The sequence below is a fragment of the Hippopotamus amphibius genome, chromosome 2 (genome assembly GCF_030028045.1).
Source record: "Hippopotamus amphibius kiboko isolate mHipAmp2 chromosome 2, mHipAmp2.hap2, whole genome shotgun sequence".
Lineage (NCBI taxonomy): Eukaryota > Metazoa > Chordata > Mammalia > Artiodactyla > Hippopotamidae > Hippopotamus > Hippopotamus amphibius.
Genome location: NC_080187.1, coordinates 34,098,804 through 34,115,413, shown reverse-complemented (window position 1 = coordinate 34,115,413; position 16,610 = coordinate 34,098,804). Strand labels below are relative to the sequence as shown.

Below are 16,610 nucleotides of genomic sequence, written 5' to 3'. Positions count from 1 at the left end.
CTGAGCTATGGGGCTTCCACCACGGAAAGTGAAAATGCATTTCTGTGCAGAAAGTGATCCGTTTAGTCGAAAAGCTTGAGCCTGCGCCGAAGTCCAAGGTTCTAGAGTGAAATCCGCACAATTTCTCCATACATTGTAGCTCTGAGAGGTGTAATGCCAACGGTGACACACGCTGCTTCCAGCATAAATGAAGGAAATTTATCAAAAAACGTAACAGAAATTTGTTGTTGAGGGTAGAACTGTGTGATCTCTTTTTCTTTTTTCATACGTTTCTGAACTTTTACGTTTTTTTGAAAGGAGCATATGCTATGGTGTTGCCACTAAAAATACATGGGAACTAAACATTAAAAAACGGGAGGGTGACAGCCACCGAGAAGACCTTTTAGTTAGGAAGAAACGAGGCCAGACCTCTGAGCTCCACCCCCAGCCTGGCTGCTCCAAAACCGGAGCATGTTCCAGACACATTTTCCTCTAAATGACTGGCTCTGTGTTCCCGAGGGAGCCCAGGCTCCTCAGAAGAGCCTTTGGGACCACTTCACGAGTAAGGAAGGGGCATCCAGGCCACTGACGGGGCTGCATTTGACAGATTTTATACATTGGGCTTTTGTTTTAGACTTTACTTGAAAAAAGGGAACAAAAAGAGTTTCACTGCTAAAAAAATAATAACAAATATTTGAAGGCCACTGTGTTAACCCAGAAAACAGGGACTTGTGAAAAGCTAAATTGCAATAAAGTGTTGAAACTCTTTTTTTGAGGCAGACGTCTGGCTGTGTGAGTCATTGTCACAGATAGTAAGTGTCTGTTGGAGTTGAGACGAGGTCACCTCTGACCGGGTGTGCAGAATTTGGTTCTGCAAGAAGGAATGGCAGAGGCTGTGTTGCGGGTTGAGGGTGGGGTGCAGAGAGGCTAAGGGGACAGGCTCGCCCTTGGTGGAGTGACAAGTGGAAGATGAGGTGCTGAGGCCAGCTGGGGTCAGTTTGGATGTCAGGCTAGGGTGTTTAGATCCCATCCCATAGGTAGTAGGGAGCCAGAGAAGGGGCAGGAGTCATGGAGGGTGATTGATGGGGGAGGTGGGCTGCAGGATGGCCCCGAGGACCCATGGGTGAGCAGAGGCATCAGGCAGTTTCAGTGGTGCCCGCTGGAGGAACCCACAGTTCAAAGAGGAGTGGGGCCTCCAGGCCTCCTAACACTCAGTGCTGTTTTCCTTCCACAGACCACAATTTCTAGACTACTTAAAATTAGGAAAAACATCGTTTTTCCTAATTTGTGACTTCCACTGGCCCTCTGTGTTCTTTTACTTTTTGGAAAAAAAAAAACTTTGTTTAGTTAAAGCATTTTAATCTTAACAAACAACCGAATAACCTCCAATGATTCCTTGTAGGGCCCCAGAGGACCAAAAGGTGACACTGGCGTGCCTGGATTTCCAGGACTAAAAGGAGAACAGGTAAGAAGGGTCCAGGTATCTGGGTGGGATCATGCTTTAGAATTTGCTAAATATTTCAAATGGGCTCAAAGTAGCTGTTAACTTTTTTTAAATTTGAGATATAATTTACATACCATAAAATCCACTCCTTTCAATTGTGACATTCCCTGATTTTTAGTATATTCACAAGGTTGTGCAGCCACCACCACTGCCTAATTCTAGAACATATTCATCCTGCCAAAGAAACACTGTCTCTAGTAGCAGTCACTCCCCGGCTGTTAACGTTCATGATCTCAGGGTTCCTCCAGGGTGAAGGTGGAGTGCGTGGAGAAGTAGATTTTCATCATAGTTTGGAAAGAGAACTCAACCCAGCACTTCCTTGAATGCTGCCCTCACGTGTACTGTGCTTTGTCTAACCGCCTACGGGTGCCCGCGTTGAGTGTGCACTCCCCAAGGGCAGGCACATCCACTGTCTTTTCTGTAGCTCCAGTACTTAGCACTACGCCTGGTACACAAATGATGCTCAAAACATTTGTTGGATGCAAGGATGCATAAGTAATGAGTAAAATGAATGCTAATATTTTGAAATTATTATTGTTATTAAATAATAACAATAATAATAATTATTATTATTATTATTATTATGAGCTGGGGCATTCTGCAGTTAGATGGCAGTTTGGTCCATAAGTTTTGGAATAAATATTTAGCATGCAGAGCACTTCCTGAGAATTTCAAGGGCATTGAAATGACCTTTGTACCCTTGCACATTTGCCTCTTAGAATTAATATCCCAGTTGGTTTTTATAGATAAAGGGAGAGTGACCTCCATAAATAGAGTGCAGTGACTCTGGATTGGATTCATTTATTCATCCATCCATTTATATACTCATCCAGATTACATGCATTCCCTAAGGCAGCAGTCCCCAACCTTTTTGGTACCAAGGACCGGTTTTGTGGAAGACAGTTTTTCCACTGATGGGGAGAGGGGTTGGGGAGGGAGAGGGAGATGGTTCATGTGGTAATCCAGCAATGGTTCACGTGGTAACGTAAGTGATGGGGAGCGGCAGATGAAGCTTCACCCACTCGCCCGCCACTCACCTCCTGTTGTGTGGTCTGGTACTGGCCCGCGGCCTGAGGTTTGGGGACCCCTGCCCTAAGGTATGCCAGCCAGTTTCCTGTACTAGGTCCTAGGGATAGAGAAATAAGATGTGAGAAACAGACAAGCAGAGAGCCAGCAGAAAGCATGGTCATTGCTGTAATGGGGGTCTGTACAAAGTCAGTGGGAGCAACCCCGAGTCTGCCTCGGGGAGTCAAGGAGGGTGGATGTGTCTCTAAGAGGTGGAAGCATTAGGCTAGTCTCTTTCCTTCCTCCCCCCACCATTCCACACTAGCCCCACGGAGGGGGAGAGAGTCTCCAGTGGCCGATGGACCACAGTTTCAGGGGGTGGGGGTTTCAGTGTGCTGGGGCTGAGTTTAGCACTACATGGGACCATGTCTTGGGATGGCTTTTGCTGCCATGGGCCTACAGAGATGGTGTGGGGCCAGGGCACCTCTGGCTTGGGAGGAGGCCTGGTCAAGCAAGATCAGCTCTTGCTTCAAACACTGTTTTCTATGTTGCAAGGTCGGGTGGATCTAGAGGGACCTACATGCCATCCCTGCCCCTAATCCCCTGCCACCTTGAAAACTGGGAAGAGCGCCCAGGCAGCTCTGCTCTGATCCTTGCAGAAAATGCGCTTTTCCTCACGCTGCCTCTAATGCTTTTGTGCTTGCTTCTTCTTGCTGCTGGCGTGCTCAGGACTGCTTTTCCTCACCAGCAAAGTGGTAAGATCCAAATATCAGGTCTGGGCTTGGGGAACGGAGAGGAGGGGCTGCTCAGCTTGCTTTGGCACCACTGCCCGCCCTGGCTGCTTCCAGCCCTATTGAAGGGAGACTTTTGTGTGGGCCAGCCCAGCTCCTCAGGGGCCAGCATTGAATTTTGGGGCCAGAGTCTTGAGTAGTTCCTCTCCCTGGCCTTTTCTCTGAACATATATCTCCTTGGAAGCCTCTTGGGATAGTAGGTGGCCCTCCTGAGCTCAGGATTGGGGGCAGGATCCCATATCTCTGCCACAGTCTACACATCTCCCCTGTTTTCCAGCAAATGAAATAACTTTGCCTGATCAAGTGAGTGTTTACACAGGAGCCTGGAGTTTGGAGGCAAAGTTCCACATGGAGACTCATGTTGAGAGGCCTCCACTGTTCATGCTTTCATCACTTTCCCAATTTTAGATATTTTAACAAGAATAAGGATTCTAGGTGGGAACAGATCTCAAGTCGAGTTTTAGGAAAGCAAACTACCAAATATATTAGGAGCCAGAGGCTCTCAGTGGGGAGCCATATGGCCAGGGGTGGGACAGATTTTGTTGGCGCTGATTCCTGGAGGTTTGAGAGTGGGGATGCTGATCTGGTGGCAGCAGGAGCCCTGGAGGGGCTTGCAGGACCCCAGCTTGTGCTTTCAGACAGTAACTGATGGTACACGGAGAGAACAGTTCAGAGACCATTTAATCACTTAGGAGGCTGTGCAATATTCTAGCAAGAGGTCATGTCGGGGCAGTGGGGTTGGAGGGGCAGCATGAAGGCCAGAGAAATCATGGCAATGAGTGTCTGGATAAGGCGCCAAGGCCGGGCCGGCTTCATCAAAAGGTTCTCTGCATTTCAGGGTGAGAAGGGAGAGCCGGGCGCCATCCTGACAGGGGATATTCCGGTGGAAAGGCTGAGAGGCAAAAAGGTAATTATGTCACCAGACCCTGAAGGCACACATCTGCTTCGACATCCTATCTTTGTTTCTGTAGCAAACTGTTCGTCTGAGTGATGAGTCCTTGTCTCCCTGTTTTAGGGTGAACCTGGAGAGCACGGAGCTCTAGGACCGATGGTAAGCCAGAGCATCTCACCCTCCATCTGTACTGGGGTTCGAAGCATTTATTGTACTTTAGCTCAACTAGATGGAGTTGTCCCAGTTGTGAAAATAAAAAGGATGTGGCAAAATGTGTCTGTGTCAAGGGTAGGCTAACTGCAACTAAATAAAATCTCAGTGGTTTGGCACAATAGCGGCTTAGTTCTCACTTTTGCAAAGTCCACTGTGGTGGTTCCCAGTCGGGCATCTCCCCTTCAAGCAGTGACTTGGGGACCCAGGATGCTTGCATCCTGTGACTCTGCCCTCTGGTGAATTCAAGGCCACACTGGTATCTTCCAGCTGGCAGGCTGAGGTTGGAATGGGGAGGAGGCCATGGAAGATGATGAACTCCACTCTGGCCAGACCTCTGATGCAGGAAGTGGTGGCGGGGGTGGGTGGGTGCGGGTAGGTCTCAGAAATGTGGTTTAGCTGTGTGTCCAGGAAGGAGAGGGGAAGTGGATAGTGGCGAGAACCACAGGTCTTGCCTGCTAAAGATTGCTATTGCCCAGGAAACCTGGGCCTTTTGGCTTCTGGTCTTGGATCCGCTGCTCGTTTGCTGTATGACCTCGAACAAGTCCTCTTCTCTCTCTGGGCTTCTATTTCCCATCGATAAGTGAGGGTATTGAATGAGTGCTAGATGACATGATAGGGCTCTTCTTGCCTTACTGCTCCAGGGGTGGCCAGCAGTTGGCTGCAGATGGCCAGGGTGGTTGTTCCCACTGAAGCCCAGCTGTGCATAGCTTGCCAAGCACAGACAGTAAGGGGGCACCTTCTAATTTGCATAAGGTGCCACATGGGCTGTCTGTGGCCCTCATGCCTAGCATAGCTTACAACTCCACTAAAGCCTTGTTACTCAAAGTGTGGCCCAGGGACCAACATCACCAGCATCTGCTTAGAGCTTGTTGGAAAAGCAAAGCCTTAGGCCCCACCCTGAATCTACTGGATCTGCATTTTGATGAGATCCAGGTGACTCCTAGGCACATTGATGTTTGAGAAGCCCTGCACTAGAATGTACCACCATGTGGCCTGTAGCCTGTTCACTCCTTGCTTTTCTTTTCCTAAGAGTAACCTGTGCTGGGCAATTTACATACAGAGCCGGTCTCAATACAGTCTAATTGCCATCTTTCAGGGCAAGGCTGAATATGTTAATAAAGCAGGAAGAAGGGGCTTGATATGCCCCAGACTTACGCCCATCATTCTGCTGGGAGACAGGACAGACCCAGTTATGAAACAGGGAAGGTGTCGACTGGAAGTAGAGCTTGTTCTGGGAAGAGGTCGTGCGTTGTATGCATCCCAGACACTGGAAGGCATGAGGTTTTCTGCAGGAGGTTGGAACAGGGCAGTGGCACTGGGAGCACGGGGACACGGAAAGCCAGCACTGCAATGCGGTCCATGGGCAGGGGCTTATCTGGAGAACTGGGGTGCCAGGCCAGGACTCTGGTCCTTAGGGACAGGTGGGAGCAAGGCAGGAGCCAAATCCTAGAGCAGGTTATTGGGCTGGGCTGACATGAGAAGCGAAGCAGGGCTGCATTACTCCAACGGGGGACATGGAGAGCCTGGGTCATAAGACCTAAGGCAAAGTTCTGCGTTCTGAGCTGACCCTACACACGGCTACCTGGTTGCTGAGGCGTGGAGCTACTGACCTCTTGCTTCTTTGTTAGCCCTGACTGTCTGAGAGGGTTGGGTCCAACGTCTGGAATGGGGTAGAGCCTGCAGGAGGGATTGAGAAAGTGGGTCCAGCTGAGAGCAGAGAGGCAGGGGACAAGGAGCTAGGCAGGTGAATGCTTCATAACTTCCCCTTGACCTCCGTCCTCCTATTAGTGCTTCATTGTCCCCACTGCCCATAAAGGTAGGCTGGATGTCCCCCATCTCCCTAAGCCTTGAGTTTGTTTTTTTCTTTCTTTGTTAATTGAAATATATTTGACAAACAGCATTGTGTACATTTAAGGTGTGCATGCTGATTTGACACACTTACATATGGTAATGTGATTGCCACTGTAGAGATAGCAGCTCTCTCACATCACATAATCATTTCTTTTTTGTGGTTGGAATAAATAAAATTTAGACTGTTAGCAAGTTTGAGGATTATCATACAATATTGTGGTCTGTAGTCACTTTACTGTGCGTTAGCTCTCCAGGACCCAGCTGTCTACTAGTTGCAAGTTTGTGCCTTAAACCGCACCTCTCCTATTCCCCAGCCCTCCTGCCCCTGGTAACCACCATTTTACTCTGTTTTTTACAACTTCAGCTTTTTAAGGTTCCACTTGTAAGTGACATCATACAGTATTTTTCTCTTTCTAATCTGGTATTTACTTTGCCTCTAGGGGCCCAGAGGACCACCAGGACACAAAGGAGAATTTGGCCTCCCCGGACGACCCGTAGGTGTCCGGGTTCCTCAGACTGCATGTGAGGGAGGACACTTGTTGGGCTGGCCTGTGGGCAGTGGGTTTACTAAGGCCTCTCTGGTGGGTTTCAGGGTCGCCCAGGATTGAACGGCCTCAAAGGCGCCAAAGGAGATCGAGGGGTCATGATGCCGGTGAGTGCGACACCAGGGGCCCACAGGGGCCCAGCCCCACGTCCCTGGGGCCAGTGTCCAGAGGAGAGGTGGTTAGTGCTGGTCCAGTAAGCAGAGCTCAGAGAATGCTCGTGAATGTTCTTCTTCCTCTGCTGCCACTTCCAAAGATCCTCCAGCCCAGCCCTTTCCTCCGGCTCGCTCTTAGGAGGTCCCTGCCACCAAATCCACCATAGTGGAGCATAAGCTTCCTCATCCAGACCCCAGAGGGAGCATGGGAGAACGCGATCTGGGCATCCTCAGGAAGTCTGGTTTCCAATCCCAGGTCTTCTGACTCAAGTAATCTCCAAGCTTGCCTCAGTTACACAGTCCTGGGGGCTTTGCACGTCTCTTGGGGGGCTCGGTGAGCGTTCTTGAGAGAACACAGAAGGTTGATCAGCTTGCATAGGCAGGGCCTCATAAAATGGCAGACACTGGAACATCAGTAGGGCCCCATGTCTGCAATAAGGGATCCAGCATTTATTGAGCACCTACTGTGTACCAGACACTCTATGACGTGCTTTTGAGGACAGGACCTCAGTCTTGATAAGTCTCCTGAGAGACACTCCTTGGGGTCCTTGTTTTACACAGGAGGAACCTAGGAACTCCAAAAGTTAGTGACCACTGAAGGTCCCCCATTTGGTACATGCAAATGCCGTTCTCAGTGTGTTGCTGCTTCTGTTTGCATCCCGAGGTCTCTCTCTGCACTTTCGTATGCCCAGAAATGCAATGGTATTGAATCACTGGGCACTGACTCACTCACCAAGCCCGCCGGGGCTGCAGGTACAGCAGATGCCGGTGCCTGCACTTGAGCTTCCGCGTTGGCCAGATGCCTCTCACCTGTGATCAGAGTCTCTCACCTGTGGTCAGAGCGTCCCCCTGCCCCTCTTCTGCTGCATGTCCAGCTTGGGCTCCAGGCTCAGTGGAGAAAACATTGCATGGTGTCAAGGCCAGGCTAAGCTGGCTCTGAAAGTGACTCTGCCCTCTAACAGGAGTTGGTGTTTATTGTTACATTTATGAAGGAGTCTACCAGGCATCATGTCCTGGGAAGGCCCCACCCCACCTGCCCCTCCATATGTGGGATGCATCAATAGAGGTGGTGGGCTCAGTATCTGCTGAGCACTGCTCTGGGGGCTCAGAATCTGGCTTCCACAGTGAGTTGCTGTGTGGTCTCGAGCAGGTCACTTCCCCTCTCTGGCCCTCATTATCCCAGTTGTAAACCAGTGATGATTCTTGCTCTGCTGTTGACGTGCTCCAGGAAGAGACTGGCCTACCCGTGGGAAGAGTTAGTTGGTTTTAGAGGACGCTCCTTTCCTCGTTGTGTCTCTAAACCCTGGGGAAGTGTCCTGCCAACTGTTCTGCATTCATAACAACCTGAAGTCAGAAATGGCCTTTCTTTCCTCCCTTTAGGGCCCACCTGGCCTACCTGGTCCTCCAGGCCCTCCAGGAACACCTGGAGCTGTGATTAACATCAAAGGAGTAAGTTGGTGGCGGGGAGGTGAGGGAGACCTCCCTGGTGGGGAGCAGGGAACAGCCCCAGCCCAGCCTAAGCTGGAATTGGGTGTCCTGATTCCCTCCTCTCCTCTAACAGGCTGTCTTCCCCATACCAGTCCGGCCACACTGCAAAACACCAGTAAGTAGCATATAGACATTGCCTTAAAGAACAGGCTTTGACATAGAATGCAACTCAGAAGAGAAGTGTTTGTCTTGAGCCCCTTCTGTCCGTCTGTGTTCTCTTTGATGTCTTCTATCACCTACATATAGACCCTCAAGTGACTTGAGGCTTCTAGATAACAGATCGTGGCACTGAAACATACTGTGTCTTCTGAGGGCACACATGTGGACAGTGTTTCTTTTAATGCAATCAAAAGCTGTGTCTTTTGTTAGCTTCATATCAGCATTTTAGTTTCATGCTTGGAGCAGTATAAAAAGCAGGGAAATAGACCCCTTAAAATACAGATGAGAATAAAAAGGAAATTCCAACCAGTGCTCTTTGCGCCGGGAACTTTGGGCTAAAATCTATGACTGTCCTTTCTCAACACTCGTGTTACTGCACAGCACACAACCTTGAGAGGAAGGACTTTCTCTCCCCCATTGTAATGGGGAAACAAACTGTGACTCAGACAAGCTCACTGACTTGTCTAAGGTCACGGGATGGAAGGAGCTGGGACCATCACTCAGGTCCCCTGACCACTAGGCAGCAGGTACAGGCACCCCAAGGGGTCAGGCACGTGCCTGATGGCCCAGCTGGCAGTGCAGTGTCCCCAAGGTCACGCCCGTATTGGGAGAGTCCTGTGTCTGTGGGAGAACCCAGGGAGGGTGGGCTGCTCCCCGTGCACAGGCACTGGTCATGGAACTGTGCGTAATCATTCCCTCATTCACTCAGCAAACATTTATCGAGGACTTGCCGAGGGCCGAGTACAGGTGAGGCCCTGGGACCACAGAGGTGAACCAGACAGGCGTGGCTTCTGTTCTCGGGAGCTTGCAAATTACGATTCAGAAAGATTCTTTGAAGTGGGTTCTTAATTGATGCCTGTTGGGGCTGGTGATGAGACTTGGGTCAGAGGCTTTAAAATGACGCAGTTTGGCTGAGTGTTTGCCCAGACATCTGTCCATGTCTAAACTTCAAGACACCCAAGTCTGCAGCCCAGGGCCTGGGAACTCAGGCCTGGAAGGCAGAGGACAGGACCCACGTGAATAAGGTAACCAAGGGGTCTGCTGGCTCCCAGAACTACGCGAGGACAAAAGCTACCCAGGTCATGTTTACATCAGTGGCCTGAGGGGAAACCTAACACGTCAGGGCCGGAGGGACCCTGCTGAGAGGCGGCTGCCTCCAGCCTTGGAGAAGGGGGACCGCAGCTCAGAGAAGCAAGATCCCTGCCATGAGGGAGTGCCCGGAGCCCCTCCCAGCAAACACTGTATCAGGATTCAAATGGACCGACCACGGGACAGTACTTGAAAAACTCAAGCGTGCTATAAAAATACTACTGCAATTACCGTGACCTGTGCTAGGACGCTTTGCAGATGACCATGGCCTTTAGGGGCCATGACGTTACTTACAAGAAGCCAAAGATGATCTCAGAGCATTTTGGTTTTTGATTTCATATTGCCTGGACGGACACCCCGTGGACTGGGGTGTGAGCATTTCTCAGCTCTCAAAATGGACGCTTGAAAAAGAAATGCTTCCTCTCACATCCAGCATTTCACAAACCCCTTCTCATTTCAGCCCCTTTCTAATATCTTAACAATTTACAGTTCACCCCTGGAGTGAAGGAACTTTATCAGCATAGCTGTAAGATATCAGCTGGGCACTGCTGCCTTTATCCTTAACTTAGAAATGTTTTCCCTGGAAGATTCCTGTCCCCTCCCCCCATCTTTTCTTGGTGACCCCTGAGCAGCTTGTGACCTTCCACCCAAAAGCATGCGAGGACCTGCTGTGAGAGGGATGATATTGATTCTGCATATTAACTGGGAAAAAGGTGAAAGTCGACTATTAAAAGAAGGGTGGCAGGTGGCTCTGTTTTTTTTGTTTTTTGTTTTGTTTTTTTTGACTTTTAAAATAATGTTTTATTTTTAAAACGATTATTACAAAGTTAATAAATATATTCATGGGAGGAAACTGAGAAATGCAAGAAACAAAACACCACTGTCTTGCGGTGGCTCTGTTTTAATAGATAAAGAAAAGAAATGCAGGAATCTGAGGATGAACTTCGAAGGAATAGTATCTTGAATAGCTTGGACTCCGGACCCCTGGCACTTAATGGGAAGTCGCGAGTAGCCCCACAATCCAATGGTCGCTCCCCTTTGTTAATTATCCCCACCACCATGAGCGCTGTTCAGTGTGCTCATCTTTGATTACACGTGGTAGGAAAGCTGATGGCTGGCCCAGCTTCGTGGCTTGAGAATATCACTCACCCAAATGCTTGACCTCTCACACGTATCAATCCTAATTGATAAGGAAGGAGGGCAAGAACACTTGCAGTTGGCCAGACCAACATTGCCATGACTTTTGTCTTAAAGCTTTCCCTCTGCAGAGTTGTTCGGCCAGCAGATCTCGTCCCAGCTCAGCTACGTGATGCCACCCACCCCACTTGAAGGCCTGGGGTGCCTTGCATTGAGGGACGCTGGGAAGCTCAGGGTTTTGGGGGGCTCCAACACCCAAGGAAGGTCTAAGTCTATGACCTCACCCCTCGCTCCCGAGACAGGGGACTGTGGCTCCCTGTTCATGCAAACACCAGAACAGGGTTTGCAACGTATGACCTTGGCTTTCTCTCTCTCTCTAGGTTGGTACAACGTATCCTGGGAATTCAGAACTCATCACCTTTCATGGTAAACACTCCTATCTTCACCTTATGATTCTCTGGGACATTTGCTGACCCTCCTCTCTCTATAGAGGTGGTTTCCATTTGCCCAGGGCTGGGCGTAGTCTAGGTGGTCAGGAAGATCTGGCTGTGTGTCGTGGGCAGGGTGGGAGCTGAACCAAGGCTGTGGGACTGGGCACCTCTGTTTGCTTGTGTCACCCATCCGCCTATTCTACACATCTTGGCTGAGCCTCCTAGCTAGCAGGCAGCACTCCATTTTTCCGTTCGCAGATAGTTTGTTCTCCTTGCCTGGCGCTATCCCACCCACTGGGCTGAGACAGAAGAATCCCATGCTCTTCCTGCTGCTCAGGCCCTTAGACTCTGCTGGATGAAACTACTTAAAAAGTCACATAATGCAATATACCAAGAGCTAATGAAGGGGAGGTCATAGGAGCTCAGAAGGCGTTTGCTTCAGCAGTGTCAGCACCTCCTGGAAGCTTGTTAGACGTGCAGAATCTCAGGTCTCGTCATAGATCTGCTGGATCAGAAGCTGCGTTTTCACAAGCTCCCTCTGAAGTGTATACACAGTGCAGTGTGAGAGGTGCTGGCTCTGAGTGATTAGTAAACATCCGCATGTTCGCAGCCTGTAGGAGCTTATCTACCACACGTCAGAGGGGGACTAGGCCAGCAGACGGGAGCCTGCAGGCAAGCAGTGACTCTGGTTCCATGTCCCCACACACTCTGTCACACCATGGGTGCCCCTTTTGATTGAGAAGGCTGAACACTTGCAGTTTAAACAGGGAAAGGCCTTTTTTTCCCTTTTCTCCCCCACCTTCCCCCAACACTGACCTCTGGCTCGGCTCTGTCACCCCTGACCTGCCAGGTGGTGGTCTCCCTGATGGTATCTGGCTTCATGGGTTTTTCATTACATTTGGTTACAAAGTCCAGGCTGTTCTGAAACTGCTTGTTCAGATCCAATTCAGGGTTCTCCCTTCCCCTGGTGGAAGGTGGACCTTGGGGAGGAGAGGATGGAGCTGGATTTGCTTTCTCGGATCCCCAGTGTGTAGGCACATGTTGGTCAGTGGATCTCTCTTGGGAACCAGGAACTCAAAGATCTAGTGTCCCCCCACTCATCCAGGTAGGGAAAGGGCACTGCTTCCCTTCCCAGACTCTGTACTCCGTGGAGGCTCCCTCCAAGACCCTCTCCCAGAGAAAGAGTTGGGGAGGAGGGAGGGCTGTAAGGCTGGTTCTGCAGAAACAGTGCTTCTCACAAGCCCTGTGGGGAGTGGGGGTACCGCACTGTCGGCAGTCTTCCAACTTAGCACTGTTAGTTGTCCTTTATGGCACTCCTGGGAGATTCTTCCCCTCCCCTTACACCACCGTGCTGCCCAGGCTTAGGTGAGATGGGGCTGGGTGCTTGACTTGGTGTTGAGTCTCAGGCCACATGCATGAAGCTGTCCAAGGGAGTTAATTGTAGCCTCTGCTGGGATCCCATGATGCACTGCTGGCACCTTGAGGATGGTACTTATTCCATCCTGCCTCGTGCTATTCTCACTGTGTCTGTCTCCTCAAGAGCTTTCCAAGGTCAGGCATTGTGTCTGCTGCATCTATCTCTGCTTCCCCATACTATAGCAAAGGATTTTATACCCTCAATAGGCCTCTGTTTGTTGAGTGGTCTTAGCTCAAGAGACTCAGTTTCAAAACTTGTCTCAAAAATGTTTTATATGGAACGAAGGTGATTTTCCACTATCTTTATTGTTTATTTATTTATTATTTCTTTATTTTTAATGTGTGTGTATTTGGTGGCAGGTGTTAAAGGAGAGAAAGGATCCTGGGGTCTTCCTGGCTCGAAAGGAGAAAAAGGCGACCAGGGGCCCCAGGGACCACCAGGTATCCCAGCTCTTGTTCTGGATCTTGCCCTTGATTTTTATTCCTGAGAAATCCAATTCAGCCAGTAAGTAAAGCTAATTACATTACCACCCTGCCCGCAAGCTCCATGGAATTCCAGACAGACCCAGTCATGGGTGACTCGTGTTCAAGATGGAATATTGTCAAGAGAGGCCGGAAGTTCCAATCATTCCAGCTTCATATGCAGAATGAGGCCCAGAGAGAAGCAGGGATGAGCCCAGGATCCCACAGGGCTCCAGGACCTGGACTAGGGCTCCTTTCCAAGCCCAATGCCCCCTCTGTCAGCTAAACCAATGTGGGGTCACTTCTGCTAGGAGCTCATCATGGTTGCCAACTTGGAGGTTTTGGCGTTTGAATTTCTGAGATTGATTGTGAATTTTTAAAAAGTGTTTCTTTTTTAGGCCCTCCTGTGGATCCCACTTATCTGAGACATCTTCTGAACAGCTTGAAGGTGAGCATTTCTCAACCTTTGGCCTGTGTTTCCAACTTCTCAAGCTTAGGTCAGAGGCTGGTACATCCGACTCTTACTGGATGTTCTCTGCTTCAGGGGGAGAACGGAGACAGGGGGATCAAAGGAGAAAAAGGGGACTCTGACAGTGGCTTCTCTGTGTCGGGGGCCCCAGGACTGCCAGGAAGTCCAGGCCTGGCGGTGAGTAGTGACCCCTCCATGTCCCCTTCCTTGGTGAGTCACGGTGTTCCCTGAAGCCCCTGGGGAGTAAGGGCCAGTCACAGCACCACAGGCTGGAGGCAAACCTCGGATGTTGGCCTCTCCCCCAACCCCACAACCAACACTTGCCAACTAGTGGGGAGCCTGGCTGAGGCCTCTGAGGAAAGGGAGCTGGCCAAGGCCATGTCCACGCAGGTAACTTCCAAGTCACCCACCACACTGCCTTATTCACATCAGTGGTGGAAAATTCGCTCAGCACAAAGAGTAATAGAGGTAATAGAGGCAAAAGGGAAGGTGAGGGAGATGTTTTTAGAGGGGCTATCTGATTCTTCTAGATTTTCATCAAAGAAGGAGTCCCTAGATAAGCTTGGTCTTCTTAGGATGAGAAGTTTCTCCAGGTCACAAAAGAGAAATTCAAATTATGCCTCCAGTGAGATTATGACCAGATCATTGACCCTCAGGGACCATTAGCAAATTCTGGACCAGAACTTGCCATGAATGTAGACCCAACAAAGCTAGGAGACCAGTTTCTCCTTCCAGCTCTGCTGCTGATTTGCGTTGAGACCTCAGGCAAGCCCTGGCCCTCTCTAGGCCTCCGTTTCTCCATCTGTGAAATGCTGAAGCTGGACTAGATGACCTCTGAGTCCAGGGCTCCCTGGGCTTCTCTGCTGTCATTCAACACAACAACTGGGCCTCCACTCTTTAGGTCTTACACCACCTGGCTTGTGCCCAGGACTGAGGAGGATGACAACGATAGGGGGTGTTGGCTGACTTCTTACCAATGTCCTGACAAAAAGCATAGATGGGACTTCTACTGACTGATGATGCTTTCTCTCTTCTGTTACTGTGCACTTGACAGGGCCAGAAAGGGGAGGCTGCCGTCGGGCCCCAGGGACCCCCAGGTGCTCCTGGCCTGCCTGGGCCACCTGGCTTTGGGAGGCCTGGTTCCCCTGGGCCACCGGGACCCCCAGGGCCACCGGGACCTCCAGCTATCCTAGGAGCAGGTTAGTACTGTGAGTGGTGCCCAGCGTCACCACATCTGGGTGGCATGTCAGAGCCACACCGCCCGACAGAGGGCTGTTTCCTGGCTGGAGGCTTCTTACTTTTCTTTTTTTTTTTAAATCGAGATATCACTGTGTGCCATAAAATTCACCCATTTGAAGTGTACGATTTAATGGTTTTTAATATAGTCACAAGATGGTGTAGCCACTGTCTCTAATTCCAGAACATTTTCATCACCTCAAATGGAAACCTTGTACCAATTAGCATTCACCCTCTTTTCCCTGATCTTTCCCTGATTTGGAAACCACAAATCTACTTTCTGTCCCTCTGGATGTGCCTGTTCTGGACATTTCATATCAGTGGAATCACACAATATGTGACCTTTTGTGACTGGCTTCTTTCCCTTAGCGTAAAGTGTTCAAAGTTCCCCTGTGTTGTAGCATGTAACAGTACTTCATTCCTGCTTATGGCTGAGTAATATCCCATTGTGTGGCTACACTACATTTTGTTCATCCATTCATCAGTTGGTGGACATTTGAGTTGTTTCCACCTTTTGGCTACTATGAATAGTGCTGCTGTGCACATTTGTGTACAAGTTTTTGTGTGAACATATGTTTTCAGTTCTCTTGGGTGTATACCTAGGAGTGGAACTGCTGGGTTATATACATGGTTTCTCTATATCTAACTTTTGGAGGAACTGCCAGACTGTTTTCCAGAGTGACTGAAACATTTTGCATTCCCACTAGCAGTGTACAAATGTTCAGATTTCTCCTCATTGTCACCAACATTTGTTATTATCATGTCTTTTTTATTCTAGTCATCATTCATTCATGTGAAGTGATATCTCATCATGGTTTTGGTTTGCATTTCCCTAAAGACTAATAGTATTGAACATCTTTTCACGTGTGGTTGGAAATGTCTTGGAAGCTTTTGTCAATGCCTGGGAACTTAAGGGACTTGAGGATTAGCACTGATTCTAACCCTCTATGTAAAAATTTCTTTAACCCCGGTACCTCAATTCCTCAAATGAAAAGTGGGTGAAATAGAAGAAAATCTCCATTTATTGAATACTTACCAAGTGCCGGGCACTCTGCTAGTCACTCTACTACATTATTTTACTGGATTCTCACACAGTCTTTCAAGGAAAGTATTAGCATCCCCATTTTACAGATGAGGAAAGTGAGAGCCAGAGATGTTTAGGAACCTTTCGAAGGTCACACAGCTAATAAGTGGCACCAATGGAATTAGGACTGAGGTCAGAGTAGCTCTGAAGCCTGTGTTCTGTCACTGTGCCCATGGTGGAAAATAACAGTAGCAGCAGGAATAGCATGAATGCAGCATATTTTGTTGTCTTGGTTGACATGAGCCAGGTGTGGTGGAAGCACACCTGGGAAGAGACCTACAGTGTCTGGGGCAAGTGACAGAAATGGAACCCAAACTAGCTCAAACAATAGGGAAACTTATTGGATGTGAAAGAGGGGATGAACAATCAATTTGTAAGAGGAGCAGACATGCAGTGAGACTTAGGTGCAGCCGGAACCAGGGATTCAGTCCCTGCAAGGAATCTCTGGCCTCTCTTGCTCAGCTTCTCTCTTATTGCAGTTTCACGCTTCTTCACCATAGACCACATCCTCTGCATGGTGGGAAATACCGACAACCTACATCTTCCACCATCATCTAGAAATCTTGGCCTTCTTTCTCAGTTTTAGTTTGAAAAATCCTGGGGTGGGGATGTTCTGGGGAAGGATTCCGACTGACCTGTCTTGGGCCAGATGCCCAACCTTGGACCAGTCACCTGCTGCCAGGAAGTGGGATCGCATGAAACCATGA

At 49.4% G+C, this 16,610-nt stretch overlaps 1 protein-coding gene across 3 annotated transcripts in view; it reads left to right on the top strand.

The window, feature by feature from the left end:
• Positions 1–16,610, top strand: part of COL15A1 (collagen type XV alpha 1 chain) — a 99,007-nt gene that overhangs the window by 71,401 nt on the left and 10,996 nt on the right. For 2 of the 3 annotated variants that reach the window (XM_057722074.1, XM_057722075.1), the window contains 12 exons: positions 1,382–1,444; positions 4,118–4,186; positions 4,295–4,330; positions 6,676–6,729; positions 6,828–6,887; positions 8,313–8,381; positions 8,494–8,535; positions 11,186–11,231; positions 13,013–13,093; positions 13,513–13,562; positions 13,659–13,760; positions 14,638–14,782. In XM_057722074.1, the coding sequence (XP_057578057.1) occupies positions 1,382–1,444; positions 4,118–4,186; positions 4,295–4,330; positions 6,676–6,729; positions 6,828–6,887; positions 8,313–8,381; positions 8,494–8,535; positions 11,186–11,231; positions 13,013–13,093; positions 13,513–13,562; positions 13,659–13,760; positions 14,638–14,782 (817 nt within the window). The remainder of the gene's footprint in view (positions 1–1,381; positions 1,445–4,117; positions 4,187–4,294; positions 4,331–6,675; positions 6,730–6,827; positions 6,888–8,312; positions 8,382–8,493; positions 8,536–11,185; positions 11,232–13,012; positions 13,094–13,512; positions 13,563–13,658; positions 13,761–14,637; positions 14,783–16,610) is intronic. The other variant, XM_057722076.1, reaches the window with a different exon arrangement.